The 17852-nt window shown below is 49.6% G+C and overlaps 1 protein-coding gene across 4 annotated transcripts in view; it reads left to right on the forward strand.

The window, feature by feature from the left end:
* TRABD2A (TraB domain containing 2A) overlaps window positions 1-17852 on the forward strand; it is a 126372-nt gene that overhangs the window by 22782 nt on the left and 85738 nt on the right. For 3 of the 4 annotated variants that reach the window (XR_004385349.1, XR_004385350.1, XM_032880678.1), the window contains exons 3-4: window positions 11986-12132; window positions 14479-14659. Coding sequence is in view for 2 of the 4 variants with exons in the window: in XM_032880678.1 (XP_032736569.1) it covers window positions 11986-12132; window positions 14479-14659 (328 nt within the window). In the remaining 2 variants the exon portion in view is untranslated. The remainder of the gene's footprint in view (window positions 1-11985; window positions 12133-14478; window positions 14660-17852) is intronic. The other variant, XM_032880679.1, reaches the window with a different exon arrangement.

The following is a 17852-nucleotide window of genomic DNA, read 5'->3' on the forward strand; positions in this document are numbered from 1 at the left end:
AAGAGCGGGCTGGACTCCAGAGGTAGTGCAGTGTGTAGCCATTGAGGTGACCTGCTTGCCACTTAGGCCTAATGAGCCCCAGTAACAGTTGTGCGTGTGGCTAAGTGGGTGTGCTTGGCTTTATTGTGCTTTTATTTATTTATTTATTTTTAAAGATTTTATTTATTTATTTCACAGAGGTCGCAAGTAGGCAGAGAGGCAGGCAGAGAGAGGGGGGGAAGCAGGCTCCCTGCCGAGCAGAGAGCCCGATGTGGGGCTTGATCCCAGGACCCTGGGATCATGACCTGAGCCGAAGGCAGAGGCTTTAACCCCCTGAGCCACCCAGGTGCCCCTGTTGTGCTTTTAATTCGGTTCTTCATAGGATTCTTCATTGTCGGTTGTTCCTGAAGCTTGTTTGTCTTGTCAGAACTTGAAAAAATGTAAAGGAAAATTACCTTTCAGGGCAATAGAAGTTGAAAAAGGAGATTTCTGGGGAGGGGCTGAGATGGTCTGGAAGTGCTTAGCAGAGGTAATAACTTTCTCTAGGCCTGGGGGATGAGAGGTCGGTATTTGTTCTTACTGTCACCTCAGCATTATGTGGGATTTGGGGGAAGGAGGGGTGTTAGATAGCTGGGGGCACCGTCCCAGAATACTACATGGGGGGAGTGTAAACAACGGAAATGTGTTTTCTTGCAGTTCTAGAAGGTCAAAGTACAAAATCAGGGTGCTGGCAGGGTCCGTTTCTGGAGAAGGCTCTCTCAGCTTGCAGCTGGTCACCTTCTTGCTGTGTCCTGATGTGCCCTTTACTCTGTGTGTGGGGGTGGCGGGGGGCACCGGGGTTGCTCCAGTGTCTCTTCCTCATCTTATAAGGACTGCAGTCCTATCAGATCAGGGCCCTACCCTTAACCCTAATACCTCCTTAGAGGCCCTGTCTCCAAATACAGTCAGATTGACAGGGCTTCATCCTGTGAATCTGGGGGTGGGTGGGTAGCACAGTTCAGTTTGTGACAGGAGGCCCATCTGACATCAGGCAGGATGAGGACTGGGTGGAAGGGAGAGAGAATGGTCAGGAGGCCTGACTGAGGAGAGAAGGAGGAGAGGAGAGACGTGCAGGGTGTTGAAGGGGTGGCAGGCAGGGAAGAGAGGGAGGGCCAGGTGCATTCTGCCAGGCCTCTCCATGGGCTCTCCTGCTCCTCAGGAGCCGGCATCACTTACAAAAGGACAAGCTGCCAAAGGACCAGTTGGAATGTCACCGAAGATGAGTTTCTCTCGTCCTCATGCTTGAGTCCTTTCGCTGTGAAGAGCTCAGGTCCAAGTGCTTGGGAGCGCTTTCTCCACCCACTGGAAAGCAGACCTCAGTGTCCGGAGAAGTGTGTGGAAGCCTTACTTCCTGTGTCAGGCAGCACGTATGCACATGACAAGAAAAGGAGCAGGATTTCTCACCATCTTGCTTTGAGGGGCCAGTCTAGACTATTCCACAGGAATAGTCCCCTTTCAGGTTCAGAAGGAGGAGGGGTTTTTCTGAGTGGCTGGAAGGGAGAAAATAAATGAGCTTGAGGAGGACATCCCCACGGCCTGGATACCCAGGTGAGACGGGAGAGGCCAGGACCAGAAATACTCAAGGGGGTCTCAAAACAATATGGGGCGGAATGTTCTGAGGACAAGGAAGACCTTCCCCTCCTGCTCTCCAACTATACTTCAAGGGGCTGAATGGCTCTCAAAAGTGAACTAAGAAAAAAGACCCAACAACCCACCGCCCCAGAAGGTGAGGACTGCGCCTGAACAGATGCGAGCCCCTTTGTTCAGGGAGCTGGGAGGCTGGTGGGGTGGTGCGGGCTAATGGGAGCCGCATAATGGGCGGTGCCTTTCATATGCAGAGCAGCCCTTTGATCTGAGGGGGATGAAAGTGCTGGAAAGTGGAGAGGCTCTATGGGGGGGCCTTTGTCTTTGACAAAAAAGGCATCTGCCGGACTTGAACCCCCTTGCCTGCTCCTTCAGCCCAAGGGCTCCCGCAACAATGCCCCGACTGGAACCTGGGTCTCCCCACAGCTGAAGAAGTCTCAGGAAAGAGAAAGAAGCATGCTGCAAATGTTGGACAGGGAGCTTAATCGATTCTTTCCACAGCCCAGAAAGAAAGGGAAAGAGAAGCGCTGTAGGGAAGCAAGGGGAGAGCGGAAGGGGAGACATGGGGGGGAGAGGGACGGGGTGGGGGGTGGGTAGCAGGACGGAAGGGTGGCATTTGAACACTGGAGTAAACTGTCTGGTAGTAGCCGTGTTACTTTTCTGAAGACAGTGCAGATGAGGTGAGTATGTGGCATTGGAGGGATGGAGAACAGTACTCAGTTAATAAGACATGTTTTGGGGTGGACTGGTACTGTTTTTTAAATGACAGTATAAGGCAAGCACAATATGAAAGCAGACATCCATCCGGCTCACTCTGTTTCCAGAGGGGAAAAGAAAGTCCCTTTAAGTCTCTGTGCTGTCAGAAGCTCTAATTGTGTAATAACTTCCAATAGTTCTTCCTTTCTTCCTGTCTCTTACCCTTCTTGAAATCTTAACCAATACTCAAAACAAAGCACTTGGCATTTGGCTTAGAGGTATTTGCTTGTGGATGCTTTTTGAGTCTATTCTGTGGAGTAGATGGCCTCCTGGGCCACAAGCCTGGTGGTGCTGTGTCATTGACGGGACATCCATCTGGTTGTCATGCATGTGGCTTGGGAGGGAGTGGACAGGCATGTCCTGTGGAGGGCTGTCCCTTCAGGGGCTGTGGTTGGGTAGGGAGTTGGGAGAGGAGGGAGCATGGTGGTTTTGACGTGTCTCACTTCCCTAGCAGGAGAGAGGGTCTGAAAGACGAGGACTGACCTGACATAGTGATCTCTGGGTGCGGGGCACAGAGAGTGACTTTGAGGCTGTCTCTGAATCTTTTTACCTGAGCAGTACTGTTATAACCAGGACAGGGCCAGAAGTAGGCATACTGCCTGTCCTTGCTGAGAGGTGCCTGGTCCCTAAGCAGTTGGGCCTTGCGTTGGGAGAAGTGGTCTTTAGACACCTTGGAGAGGTCATGGCTGGTCTTGCTGCCCTCCTGCTGTCCTACCCAGCTTCTCATTGGAAAGAGCATGAACTTAGGAGTCCATAGATCTAGGGTCAAATCCTGGCTCCCTCCTCATTTCTTACCTTTTTGACCTGGGACAAGGTACTGAACCTTTCTGAGTCCGTTTCCTCATCTGTAAAATGGGGTTGATGAAACAGACACTTTAGGATTGTAGTGAGGAATGAAGGAGAGAGTCTCCGTAGAGGATCCAGTGCATAACAGACTTCTCCTAGAAGCGTGCGGTTACCTTTACTCCTATCACCCTAAGTGGTTGGGCTTATTTGTACCGACTCAGTACGCTCTTATACCTCATTCCTGTTGACACATCTCTACACGTTTTTTCCCCTCTTGCCTCCTTTTACTCATAGACACTCTTTTCAACCTGGCAGGAGAAACTGGGACAGCATTGGGGGTTGAATTTTATGAGTTCAGTAGTTTTTCTCCTTACTTGAATCTTGTCAGTGATTGGTTCAGGATCCTGGTTTTAAGCCAATCAGCATGCAGAATTCTTCTGGCTTCTCTGATTGGTGTAGGTGTGAGCACGTGTAGTAAGTTGGCTCAACTAGTTGGAAGAAAGGAAAGGTTAGAACCCCGGTGTTTGCTTGCCTTGGCTCATCTTGAGTTTTCTAGTTGTAAGGGTGGTCCAGAAATTAAGCAGGTGCATAGACCAGGGGAGCCTTAACCTTACTTCACTTCTTGCTTTTGGCTTTCTGCTGTGTGAGAGTCTGTTTCCTTATGATTTAAACCGACTTAGGCTCTGTTCATCCTGATCCCCACTGTCGCTGTAACTGCTTCGTAGAAACTCCCCGTCCCTTACCTGAAGTCACCATTTTTGTTTACCATTTTATCAAATATGTGTTTTAAACAATATGGTGTTTGGTCTTGTTCTCAAATTATTATAGAATAATTATATTTGAATATATATATGTATATGTGTGTGTGTGTATATATATACATATTTCTATAAATGGAACTATACTGTATACTTAATTCTATGTCTTGCTGGTTTACCAAAGTTGTGTGTTAGTCATCTATGCTAATGTGGGTGGCCACTATTCATTTTCACTGTTGTGTGTTATCTACTGCAATTTTTTAGTTCTCTTCTTGATGGACTGTTTCCAGGGTTTCAAATGATTTTGCTATAAACATTCTCATAGGAGTCTCCTAGAACACACATGCGAAAAGTTTCATTCCCACGTGCTATCATTTTGCTTTCTATTTAATTAAACTGTAGTAAGGAAAGCTGGGTTGACTCTCTAGGGACACTTCTGTGAGCCTCGGTCTTCCTGCTCTGACTCCTCTTTAATCGGCTTCAAAGGTTATTGTCTCCTTGGTGTCAGGAATTAGGTACCCATGATCTCCATCCACTTGCCACCTTCTGCTGGCTCCAGGATGACCCCTTTGCCGCTCCCCAGCACAGTCTTGGAAACGCTATTTCCTTCTACCAAGAGATGAGACCACTGTTTTTATAGTAGGACTGGCTTCTTCAAATTCTTTGAGAGACAACACAGCTGGGTCTGTCACCTGCAGAACCTGACCTAGCCATAGATTGGCTCCTCCTGTTCGTGAGAGGTTGGGCTATGGTGAGGGCAGGAGCTGGGTCTGTTTCTCCTGTGTTCGTTACCCTAACAAAGTCCCACAGACTGGGGCCTTAAAATAACAGAAATGTATTTTCTCCTAGTTCTGGAGGCTAGAAGTCCCAAGTCAAGGTGTCAGCAGAGCCCCGCTCACTCTGAAGGGCCTAGAGGAGAACCCTCCCTTGCCTCATTCAGCTTCTAGTAGTTTCTGGCAATTTTGGCCTTTCTTGGCTTGTGGGTGCATCCCTCCGATCTCTCTCTGTGTTGGTCATCACATGGCTGTCTTCACTGTGTGTCTCTACAGTGTCTTCCAGTTGTGCATGTCCATCTGTCCACATTTCCCCCTCTTGTAAGGATACCATTCCTGATGGATTCGGGCTCACCCTAATGACCTCATCCTAGCCTGATTACATCTGCAAAGACCCTATTTCTGAAAGGTTCACAAGTAATGGGGATTAGGACGAACATATCTTTTGGGGGGAGAAAAGTCAACCCGTAACATCTTCTTTTTACCCCCTCTGCTGCTTCTCTGGCTGGTTAGGGAGATGAACTTTGGACGGACTTGTCTTGCCTGACCTGTGGGGACTTACACTTGTCTTGTGGGGATGGGAACTCCTTCTACCAGGAGCTCTAGCCTCTGTTTTCCTTCTTTCTTTCTGGGCTTTGGTACTGGTCTGGGTGACTCTGGCTTCCATCTCCTTCCCTCGTGGAGCCTTCACTCTGCCCAGATGAGATGCTCACTGGATGTTTAGCTGTTCCTACGTTGGGCTTACTGGTTGTCTTTGCAGTTGTCACACTCCTGCTGCCCCCTGGGGAGGGACTGGCTCCTGGTGACATGCTGGAAGCAGCCTCCTAGGATGAGCTTATAGTACCCTCCTCCATCCTGTTTGGACTCTCTGTGGCCATGCTGGTCCCCACCCCCACCCCCCAACCTTTTTGGTCATGCTGGTGGTGCTTCTTTCTGGACCCTTGCTAGCTGTTGCTGTCATCACTCCCTTTGTCTGTCCTGGGCTTGTAGATTTGGTTGCTGCCACACGCACAGCTCTTGTTGAGGTCCTGTGGCTGCCAGTGCTGCCACCGCCCCTGTTGTTGTCCCTTTGGCAGAGCCTGTAGGCCCCGTGACTGCAGGAGAGTATGTGCTCATGGTGGATACACTGGCCCTTCCATGAACAGAGGGTCTTTGGGGGTACATTGGATTCCCTCACCCTAGCATGAGCTGAGGAGTTGGCTCAGACACCATGGGGACCATATGGAGGCTCCTCATGGTCACCTACCTGATTCCCTTCTCTGTGGAGTCCGGTGGCCTATGCCAAGGGGAGGAGAAACAACAGAGACAGAGAAGACAGACCAGAAGGGTCTGCTCCCCTCCCTCCCTGAAATGGAGCAAATCAAATACTTCCAAGTGGAAGAGCATTTGAGGTCCTCATGTGCCGTCTCCCCTTTAGTGCAGGATCCCCCCCTCATATGGACATTCCAATTTTTGATTGAAAAGTCTCAGTGCCAAGGAGAGCAATATTACAGGTCCCCAGGGAACATCCTTGTACACTTCTCTATTGGACATGCGGGCTAGTATTTCTGTAGGAGAGATTCCTAGAAGTAGGACACATGCATTTTCTGTGTGGATGGCTGCTAACAGATTGTGCGTGTATGGAAACACACATTGTATTGTTATATACAAAAATGACTACATGACAGTCATGGAGGAGACAGGGAGCTCAAAAAGAAAAAAAAAAAAAAGAAAGGACCTTCTAATAGTAAAAATGTCCCACAGTAGAGCAGAGTGCCTGACTTGAGATAGCAGGCATTCAACAAGAAGAACTTGGTATATCCCAGAGAAGCACTGGGAACCTCTCCAAGGTGGCAAGTCCCCTAGTGGCTTAACTGGCCGTGAGCGCTTTCAAACATCACACATCTTCCAAGGGAGCTCCAGAGAACAGCAAAGGTTTTGCAGGACCTGTCCTGAAGCATTCTGAGCCTCTCTCCTTGTGTGTTTGCAGAGACCTGCCACGGGGCTCTGCTTGTCCTCTGTCATAGACCCAGGCCTGTCCATTGTATCCCCAGCTGTGTTGGCCCGAGTTCTGCCAGGACCCTCCACAGGTGGCCTCAGGAGATAAATGAGCTTTTCCCAACAGGCAGAAGTCCTCCTGTGTACCCTGAAGATAGCAAGAATGTTCAGTTGCAAGCTTCAGGCGTAGCTGCTGTTTCTTATGGGCAAGGACAGAAGTCTTGACAGGTTTCAAGGGAAGTAGCCTGCTTAGCTCTAAGATCTTGGATCTTTAGATCTTTAGCTCCTTCCCCTGGTGGCCCCTGGTGGCCTCTGGTGGCACATGTAGCATGCTTCTCACAGCCTGTGGCTGGGCAGGCCAACAGCTTGGTGCTAGGTTATGGAGGATGGGCTGATGGGTGCCAAGCCCATGGCCGCCATTTGGGATGTGGTTTTTCTAAGACGGTCACTTCTCTTTTGCTGATCAGGGTGATGTGCCCTCAGACAACCACATGTCCTTGAATCACATGCTCTCCTTGTGTTCTTGCTGCCGCAGCGCTCCTGTGAGGTACTGAGCGTGCCCGCGGTGTGGCTGCTATGGGACCTGGGAATGCTGTAATAGATTTGCTGCTCTTGGCACTTCCTGTTTTTAACAGCTGGGCAAAATGTAGCTTCGGGCCGAAATAGCGACTGTGATGGCCTGTCCCCTTCTGGGGTTTCCATCTCTGCTTAGAGGTGCCCACTGGGTGTTTCTTAATCCTTTACTGCCCTCTGTGATCTGTTGCCATCATACACCCTTTAGTCCTGTCCCACTCCCAATGGGCACCGCCTCGGGATGGGGACCAAATCTTCATCCCCAAATGCAACTCCACTTCCCAGAGGACAGGCTGACACTCTAGGGGGTGGGGAGGGACTGCTGCTGTTACTATTTTATTATTATTATGTAAGTACATCACGCTAATGACTTTGCTGACCGCCTTCAGGTGCTCAGAGTTTTAAGGTTCTACCACCTCCCCCTCTAGTTCTCTTTTCCCTGGAGCCTCTTGTTTGGCCCTTAGGTGAAAAAATTGACAGTGAGAGACAAGGACCTGTGTGAGGTATCTGTCGCTCAGGAATTTTTAAGAGAATTTGTTGTTCTGTATCAGCCCAAGTAGCTTGGCAGGATGGTAACCATACAGGAGGCATAATTCTTGGAAATTCCCTGTGCACTCCAAAAGCAGAACTTGAGAATTTAGAACATGGCTTTCTTCTGAAATGATGTTTTTGGGGGTAGTTTCTAGGTTTGGCCACAGAGCGCTTTGTTTGCATGCAAAACTGCAGAAGCCATGCTGTTTCAGAAGCATGCCGGTCCCTTAGCCCACATCCTTCCTGGTGAGGATGTGAGTCAGACTCCAGTAGCTACGGCGCAGAGAATTGTCATTCAGGGCCAGAGAACCGAGCCAGGAATTGACGGCAGGGCCGTGCACACCACGGGCTCTCTGGAGATGGTTCAGATTTTAAAGAGCTGGATGTGTTTGCTCTTCATTTCTGCAGGTTCCTGAAGCTCTCACCCTCACTTAATTCCATCAGTGACTCCCAGCCCCGCCGGCACAATGTGGGTGGTGGTTTGCGCTAGGGTAGCTGTAATTACAAAATGTGCGGGGCACCTGGGTGGCTCAGTGGGTTGAGCGGCTGCTTCCGCTCAGGTCAGGATCCCAGGGTCCTGGGATTGAGTCCCGTGTCGGGCTCCCTGCTTGGGGGAGAGCCTGCTTCTCCTTCTCCCTCTGTCTGCTGATTTGCCTACTTATGCTCTCTCCCTGTCAAATGAATAAGTAAGTAAATAAATAAAGAAGTAAATAAGTAAGTGCATGTAAGGGGGCGGTTGCACGGGCTCGTCATGGTTTATGTGCCTCTGTTGTAAAGCATGGAGTAGCCCTGAATGCACCGTATGGACAGACACCCGAGATTAAAAGACATAAGCAGGCTCCGGAGCAGTGGGCAGAGCATGCCAAGATTTATGTCAACAATGAAGTGGTGGGTAATGAGTTGCAGTCTGGGGTTTGGAAAACACTGGCTCTGAAGGTTCCTGGGAAAACCACGCCATTTGGGTATCTGGAGGAAAAGCCTTCTCTGATCTTGCAGAAATGAACCTGAGTCCTTATAGGACCCCAGTGATTGTTTTTCAGGAGGGGGATAGGGGTACAGGAATAGAAGGGAGCTCTTTTTTTCGTACTGTTTGAAATTTTTACCACATTCATATAAACTATTAAAAAAAGAGTAAGCTGAGACTGACATGTTTTGACTTGTGTCTCCAAATCCTTACGTTGAAGTCCTAACCCTCAGGACCTGAGAATGTGACCTTATTTGGAAATCGGGTCTTTACAGATGATTTAAGATGAGGTCACTGGGGTGGGCATTGATCCAATATGACTGTGTCCTTTTACAAAGGGAAAGTTTGGACACAGACCCACATGGGGAGTATGCCACATGGAGCTTGGAGTTCTGTAGCCACAAGCCAAGGGACGACCGGAAGCTAGAAGAGACTCCTGGAACAGATCCTTCCTTAAGTCCTTCAGTGGGAGCTTGGCCCTGCCAGCACCTTGATTTTGGACTTCTGGCCTCCAGAACTGTGCGTCAATACATTTCCGTTGCTTAAGCCTTCCAGGTTGTGGTCATTTGTTATGGCAGCCCCGGGGAAAGTAAGACACCAAGTGAGAAACTCTTAGCAGAGTCTCCAAAGAAAGGGATTGATGGGCTAGAGAGGAGGAGGGGTGGGGGGAGGGAGTTGGTTAGGGATGAGGTGGGGGGGTGCAGCATGCACAGCCGGGCCCACCCCACCTGGACCCTGTGCTTGCTGCTTTGCCCTGCCTTCCCTTACTGGTTGCCTGCCTCAGTTCTCAGCTGGACAGGCTGCCTGGGAACAGATGTGATCCTGCGATGCTGGGAGGCTAGGTCAGTGACAAGCCTCCTAGGAGAGGCCTCTGTGTTCATCATAATAGGACACAGTTGTTTGGGAGGAGTTTGCTAATCTGTGAGTCACATCCTGACACCTCAGATTTCTCAGATAGGCTCAGACTTCTCCAAGCACAGCAAGGAGAGTGAATTGCCTCAGAATGACCCACAGTCATGAAACCTGTCAGACTGTGGGGCCTTTCCAGGTGCCACAATAGGTCTCTGAGGAAACCGGATCTTGACCTCCATGGTGTCAGTCGACTGAGTTTGGGGCTGTGTATTGTTTTTGTGGCTCTGTCTTGTGTTCCCTGACTCCTGCTCCGGGGCCTTGAGACTTCCTGCAGAGGACCCAGGGGGAGTTACCTCCTACAGCTGCGGAGGCTGACACAGGAGGCCCCCGCCTGGTTTGCCCCAAAGAAGGCCCCTCCAGAAGGGCCTCAGGGCCCTGCTCCTGGTTGCATGGAGCTTGATCATCAAAAGTAAATTAATGTCCCAGCAAGGCTTTGGAAGTCTGTTCCAAACAGGTGAAATGTCTTTTGGGTAAAAGACATTTGACCACATCTAGAAGGGATTGAGTAAACAAAGGCCTGGTTTAACCTGCCTGACGGGCCACACAGACTTCTCCATTTGGCAGATCGGCCTGTCCAGTGGGATAGGTGGCTCTGTCTTCTCTAAATACCAAGAACGCCTTCAGAAAAGCATTTCAAAGTCAGTGGGAACTCTTGGAGGAAGGTCTGCCAGCCACGGACACCTGGGCTTGTCCTGAATGCCTTTAGGAGAGGGCAGGCTCCATTAGCACAACTTGGTTCAGAGGTGTGAGACCTTGGCCTGGGGCTCCACAGACCTGAGAGGGGCTTCATTCTGCCCCTCCCCCTCCTCTCCATAGATTTGTTCCTCCAGCTAATCCAGAGAAGTCACTTAGCCATTCCCAGTGGTGGTGGAGAGGTCCCAACTGTGTGGCGTTAGAACCCAGAGGCTCATCTTTGTGGACGGCCAAGTTTCCTCACTTAGATCATAATTTGTGGACATGCACCTGGGTGTGTCTGTTAGCTCATGTCATCAGAGAGGGGGTGGGGACAGGGCCTGGCCCAGAAGGTCTGGACCCAACAGAGAGGAGGGGGACATTTTGAGAGGAGAGGAGGGGATTCTACCGAGGGACCTGCCCCCGCTGCCTTGGGTTCAAGCCTTAGGACACGGCCAATAGCGTAACCAAGGGAGACCAGGCCACTGGAGGAGGGTGTACAGCAGGCGTGTGTCACTATGGCCTATGGGAAGCAGGTCACCGAGCCCCCCTGCCTCTTTGCCCTCAGAATGAGGGAGATGTGTGACAGGAGGAAGTCAGGGGGTTGGGGCTGCGCAGGGTCATCTGCTGACTGGAGACATGTAATATGTTGTCTCCAGAGAACCGAAAACTTCCTGCTGAAGACCTCATCGAGTGCTCAGGTGTCAGCACCTGCCTCTCTGTCAGCAAATGGGGAGGGAATATTCCAGCCAGGCAGTGTCTGTACATGATTACTGGGGCAGCACGTGGAAGGGCGGCTGTTGAAGGTGATGTGTCTGCGTCCACACCTGGGAAGGGCAAGAGGGAGAGAGTGCCATGGCATCTTCACTGTGGTCGGGAGCCCCAGTCCCACCTGGTGCCAGAATCCCACCTCCCCCTCTGTCCCAGCTCTCCAGTGCCACAGAGAATCCAGTTTTGTCAAATTCCTTGAGGCTGGATTTTCCCAAAGGATGTGCAGTGAACCCTTCTCTAGTGATGCGTGGCCCAAATAAACTTGGGAAACCTGCCACACTCTCCCTTTGGAAGAACCCACAGCTCACATTAGTGGGTATCAGAGACTCTGAGAAACCCATACAGATGAAGCTGTTTGGTTTTGTTTAGCCCTCGTTTCCTCCTTTTCTATAACTTCTATTAACTGTAACTTCTATTTATGTCCTGCCAACCCAGTGAACCCATTAGGCGGCAGACACCCCATTGGTGGTTAGAACAGACTCGTGGATGTTGTGTATAGGTTCCTGTCCAATCCTTTGTGTAAGTGAAGCGGTCATCAGTATGTGCCTGTCTGTGTGCCCAGCTGCCTCCTGCCATTCCTCCCCAGCTGCTTCAGACATTCATCGCAAGCCATTCTCTGGTCTCATCATCTCCTGGGGACTCTCAAGGGATAGCTCCTGGTGGTCTGTGTTCGTTTTAAGACACTTCCTCCCGTGTGACCCACAAGGGGCCAACTTGGGTAGGACTGTCCTCCTTTACTTTGGACACTGCCCAGGGATTTGTGTTCCCTTTCTCAGCAGCAGCGTCCATGTCCTTGCACAACAAACCCAGAGGTGAGGCCATTGCTAACCTTGGACAAAAGAAATAAGATGGCAGCTAATGATTACTGTGTCGGTGAACTTAAAAGGGGTACTGTGTTTTCTTCCCTTAGGTCATCTTTGCTTTGAACCAGACCCTCCTGCAGCAGGAGAGCCTTCGAGCAGGCAGCCTTCAGATCCCCTACACGACGGAGGATCTCATCAAACACTATAACTGTGGGGACCTCAGCTCTGTCATCTTCAGCCATGACAGCTCCCAGGTGAGGGCCTTGGTCCTCTGCCCCTTTCAGCGTGCATTTAAACACAAGAGTAAAGACATTACCTACTGACACCTGGACCTTCTGTGTACAAAGGATCGAGGTCATAAAGGGCTCCAAAAATAAAATTGGGCAGGTTTAGATGTTGAAGGAGATGCTGCAGCTAACAGAGGCATTCTTTATGCTACTGGGAACTGGGGGCGTTGATGAGCGTTAAATCTCAGATTGAGGCAAAGAATGAAGCTTCGAGGGATCCAGCAGCCGGGTCGGCCTCTGGGGCACGGAAGGGATCTGAGGGCGAAAGCCCCCTGGCTGACTTAGGCAGTACTTCTGGGAAGAGACGGAGCAGAACTTCACCTGCACCTTAGCAGTGGCTTCTAGGAGCACGTGAGCAGGATGGGTTGGATTGTGCCCGTGACCGAGCTGGTGTAGTGAGTGACACATGGGACAGGTTTTACCTGTGACCTCTCAAGGGGGAAGGAAGCTCAGAGTGCAGCCTCCCTACGGGGATGTTTGTTACTCTTTTATCAACAAGCTTCCTGGGGACAAACCATGGCTCCCTACCCTTCCCCCACCAATACCATATGGCGGTGGCAAATGCCAGCTGAGCTTGAGATGGGGAGTGTGTTGTTTCCAGCCCCAGGACCAGCGTCCTCTTGCAGGAGGAGGGCAAGAGCGATGCTTGGGTGTGTTAGATCTGGGGACCCTGTTGTAAGGCAATGTGCGTGAATATAAGAGGTGAACAAGGAATGGCAGGTTGGGGAGAGGGACAACAGAGGCTGGACCCAGCATCAGCCCCACAAGTGTCAAAATAGTTAATGAGCTTTCTGGAGAGTCTAGTGCTGGAGGAAGTAAATCCTAAGCAAAGCAAGCAAGGGGAAGGGGAGAACAAGGAATGCACTAAAGAAGGAATAGTAGAGTTTATGGTGATGACAGTTCTTACTGGCACTTGTAGTGGGTGTGGGGTAAGTGGGGAGACAAGTCACCGTCAATTGGGACACATTAAAATCTGAAATGGCAGGAAAAGCTAATACGGATGGGGGATTTGGAAATTAGATGGGTAAATGCGAAGGCTGGTGGGGGCGGTCAGAGAGAGGCACCTTATGCTTCCCTTTTCTGTGGCTCCTTCATCCCTGGCCTGCTCACAGCGCCCCCACCGGTGGTGTGGGGTACTGAGGAGGTGGTGCCAGGAGGGCAAGGCTGGTCACGCTGAGGGGCACAGGTCAGAGGGCACATTTGGCATTTAGAAGGGACAGCAGGATGGCAGTGGGAGGCTGCCCTGCACACTCTGGGCTGCCTGTGGGGAGGGGCCGGTACAAAGGAAGTGCTGTGCTGAAGAGAAGGGACATGGAGAAATGGACAGAAGGATGGCACATAAACGACAGGATTTTTGAAAAGAAGATGAAGGAATAGATGAAGGCTTTGGATTTGGAAATGAAAAAAGTATCATTTCAAGTAAATAGCCGAAGAGGATCTGTTGTTAGTGAAATGGAAATTGACGGCTGTGCCACAGAATAAGGACGTTCAGAAGGCCTTGGAGGGGCTGCTGCAGGTGGGAGATGCTGCCTGGGTGGATATCCTGTTTTATAAGCTTGCAAATGGTGAAGCTTATTAAATCCCTGGGTAGAGGAGAGAGCACCGCACCCAGGAGGAGGGGATCCAGGTGGGGTGGGAGAGAACCCGCGTGTCGCCTCATCTACAGCTGCTGGGCTGCAAGTAATACCACCCGGACGGTCATAGTTTTGGTGTAACGTCACCCTTTTGTTAGTCCAAACACCACAGCTGACCAAGATGTGTGCCGGAGCCAGGTGAAATATTTGCCAGGAGGGCCAAGAACACCGGAGAAAGCAAGAGGAAGACATGGGAATTGGAGACTTAATGACAATGAACATGTATGGAATTTAGAAAACAGTCAAATGGCTATAGGCGTTCCACGTGTTTGGTGGTAGAATCATAATTATTGGTTCTAAACTATGTATTTATGTAAAAGTATTTTCCTAAAGAAAGCATGCGTGAATCCAACAAGTACAAACTCGGGATGTGCTAAGGCAAAAGATAGGGTCTCCTTATACAAACACATGGTGCCAAGCACTCTCATTTAAATGGAAGAGAAGCTCTGTCTAAAATAGCCCAAGGGTTCTTTCAGTGCTTCGTTTACTGTGTTTCCACCTGGGTTACAGACAATGATATCCCAGTTTGAAAAAGCAGGTGGGAGACCCCAAGAATGGTGTGTTCCCCCCCCCACCCCCCCCACAGCGGTTTGACCTTCTAGGCTGGGTGATTTGGCGCTCAAATTAAGCAACTTCCTTCGTTACTCTGTTGCCCCTAATTTTTTCCTTTTCTCTTTTGGCGGAGGTTCCCAATTTTATTAACGCCACGCTGCCGCCCCAGGAGCGCGTCACCGCGCAGGAGATCGACAGCTACTTCCGCCAGGAGCTTATCTACAAGCGGAATGAGAGAATGGGGAAGCGGGTGAAGGCGCTCTTGGAAGAGTTTCCTGACAAAGGCTTTTTCTTTGCCTTTGGAGCTGGTGAGTCGTAGGTTACCTCTGCTGGGACGCTGGGCTCGGATGCTCCCTCCACGAGGGGCCTGCTGGGGTGGCGCCTGGAGGAGAAGAGCTGGGCGGCCGGCACCTTCTTTGCCGTAGTTCACTCGCCAAGAGGCTCGGCTGATGCCCCAGCGCCCCGCAGGGCTGCAACTTCGCTGGAAGGCCCGGGGCGGATAGATCCCGCTGCTACCGACTGCTAACAGCGTACGGGGAAACAGACTGGGAAAATGATTTTCTTCTGTAGGCTTTTTGAAATAAATTATCCCCTCTTCTTGAGTGATTCTATCACTTTGTATCTTTGCCCCCTCCAGAATTAAAGATGGAAGTGCCAGAGGCTGGTAGGGTGCAGAGAGACCATTTGCTGGCCTCCGCTTTCTCCCTTCATTTCTTCCACTAGCTTTGTAGACTTTGGCAAGTCACCTCCCTCAGTATTTCTTATGAGTAAGATGGGGGGTTGGAGAGAAGCTCTTCCGGAGTGGCTGGAGGGGTCCGGTATAATTATCACTTGACCTCAAGATCCTGCTTCATTACAGCAGCGAAATCTCCCGCCCCCCCGCCCCGCCCCACGTAATATAACGTTCACAGGTTCCAGGGATTAGGGTGCAGATTTCCGGGGGCCATTTCCACAACATGTGAAAATTAGTCAACATGCTAACCCCATATAAGTAGACTAAAGGCCAAGCATCACGTGATGCTCTCAATAGATGTAGAAAAAGCTGTTGATAAAGTGCAGTATTCTTTCATGATAAACACACTCCTCAGAATCCGGCTAGAAGGGAATTTACTTCATCAGCCTGTGAAAGGTCAGTATGAAAAATCCCACATTAATGTTTAATGGTGAAAGCCCAGAACAGTTTCTCCCTAAGGTCAGGAGTAAGACAAGGATGGCTGCTCTCACAATGTAAAATTAGACACAGAAAAGGAATAAAAAACATTTAAATTGGAAAGGAAGAAGTGAAACTATATTTTTTCTCAGGTACAATGGTCTTGTGTCTAGAAAATGCTAGGTAATCCATTAAAAAACTGTGAGCACTAATAACCAAGGGTATAAGGAGGCAGGATACAAGATTAATATACAAAAACCAGTCATGTTTCTATATTCTAGCAATGAAATTTTGAAAATGCGGCTAAGAAACCAGGGCCATTTATTTATTTATATTAAATTTAAATCCAACTAATTTAAAACACACATACAGTGTGTTATTAGTTTCAGAGGTAGAGTTTAGTGATCATCAGTCTTATATAACACCCAGTGCTCGTTACATCATGAGCCCTCCTTAATATCCATCACCCAGTTACCCCTTCCCTCCACCCACCTCCTTTCCCGCAACCCTCAGTTTGTTTCCTATGACTAAGGGTCTCTTAACGGTTTTTCTGAAGCCAGTTCATTTAAAAGCATAAAAAAAATGCTTACTACTAAATCTAACAAGTGACATGCATGATGTATAATGAAAACTAAAAATATAATTGAAAGGAATTAAAGAAGACCTAAGTAAATGGAAAGACATCTCATGGTCATGAATTGGAAGACTTGATAAATACTGTTAAAATGACAGTATTCCCCCTAATTGATCTATACATTCAGTGAAATTGTTATCAAAATCTCAGCTGATGAAAATGTTTTAAAATTAGATGGTGGTGATGTTTGCACAACTTTATGAATATTTCAAAAATCTCTGAATTGCACACTTTAAAAGGATGTATTTTAGGGGCGCCTGGCTGGTTTAGTCGGAAGAGCGTATGACTCTTGATCTCCAGGTCATGTGTTCAAGCCCCTCGTTGGGTGTAGAGATTACTAAAATAAATAAACTTAAAAAGAAGATGAATTTTATGTTACGTGAATTATACTCAAATAAAGCTGTTGTGGAGAAAATGAGAGGTTGGGCTCCTATATTTTGTTCATTGAAAAATGAACAATTTTGCCTTTGGTGGCTGGTTCCTCTGAGCTGGGTGAGTGGTTTTCCTCTTCCCTAAATCATTCTGTATTTGGATTGTGCACTGTGCCAGGTCATACTGTGCCCACAACTGGCCCGTCTCAGTAAAGCTGTTGGCTCTGGTCCTGCGGCACCCTATAGGAGTTAGGTCCCAGAAGCCCTCATGGTGTCTGGTGGTGTGATGGTGGCTCTCTGTTGGGATTCAGAACTGGTAGCTTTGTCCCAGTGGCTGTGCTGGGTCCTCCAGGAGGGAAGGTGCCAACCCCTGAGCTCCTACCAGACTCAGCTGATGTCTCTAAAGCTTTCCTGATGTTCAGTGGTAGAGAGTAGGGCACTGGGTGCTGGGGGAAAGGTGGATGCTTTGAGATGACAGTGACTGGCCCTGCGGTGTGAGGCTGGGCAGCAGGTTGGTGGGCAGGTTGATCTGAGCAGATCGTGGGGGCAGGCCCTCTGGTTGGGGACTGTGCTGGACAGAGGGTTCAGGTGAGACTGCAGCACCTGGGCTAGCCTCATTCTCTGGGCACAGCTCGTCGTATTGCTGCAGCTCTGGGGAGAGGCCTCGCAGCCTCTGGGCATTTGGGGATCAGGAGTGCCCTGGGCAGCTGCTAGTGCCCTGGGCAGCTGCCCAGGTTCTCTTCCCTGGAGCTGCTTTCTCCACCGCCTGAATCCATTTCTCCTCGTGCCTTCCGAAGGCTGTGTTGGCTGGAGGAACCCCAGAAATTGCTCCTGACACATAGTACTAGTGGTTTAAAATTTTAAAAATCTGCAGTTAGCAAACTTCTAATTGCAAAGTGAGGATAACCAAAACCTAAAAGCTCCAGCATTTAAAAGCAAACAGCAGCTTTTGCTGCGGGGGCCTGGAGATAAAATTTAGAGATGAGAAATGGAGCGCGCCTTTGGAGCAGGAGGAAAATTAAGTCAAACAGAATAGCTCGGTTCTGTGATGAGAAAGCATTGGTAATGGGGACAGTTCATTGACTTGACAAGTATTGTTTGCCTTCCTGATTGCTGGAGAGCGTGGACTCTGGAGCCAGACCCCTGGGGTTTGAGATGCTATCTGCTTCATCTCTCAGTGCCTCTTCTCACCTGTAAAATGGGGATACTACTCTACCCACCTTATAGGATTGTTGGCATGGGGGGGTGGTGTCCAGTGGTGTGTAAAGCACTGCACCTTATAATGTTCAGTGACTATTTATTTTTGTGATCACCCCCACTGTGTGCGCTTGGCAATGGCGGGGGAA

The sequence above is a fragment of the Lontra canadensis genome, unplaced genomic scaffold, assembly GCF_010015895.1.
Source record: "Lontra canadensis isolate GAN:19392208 unplaced genomic scaffold, GSC_riverotter_1.0 scaffold71, whole genome shotgun sequence".
NCBI classification, from domain to species: Eukaryota; Metazoa; Chordata; class Mammalia; order Carnivora; family Mustelidae; genus Lontra; species Lontra canadensis.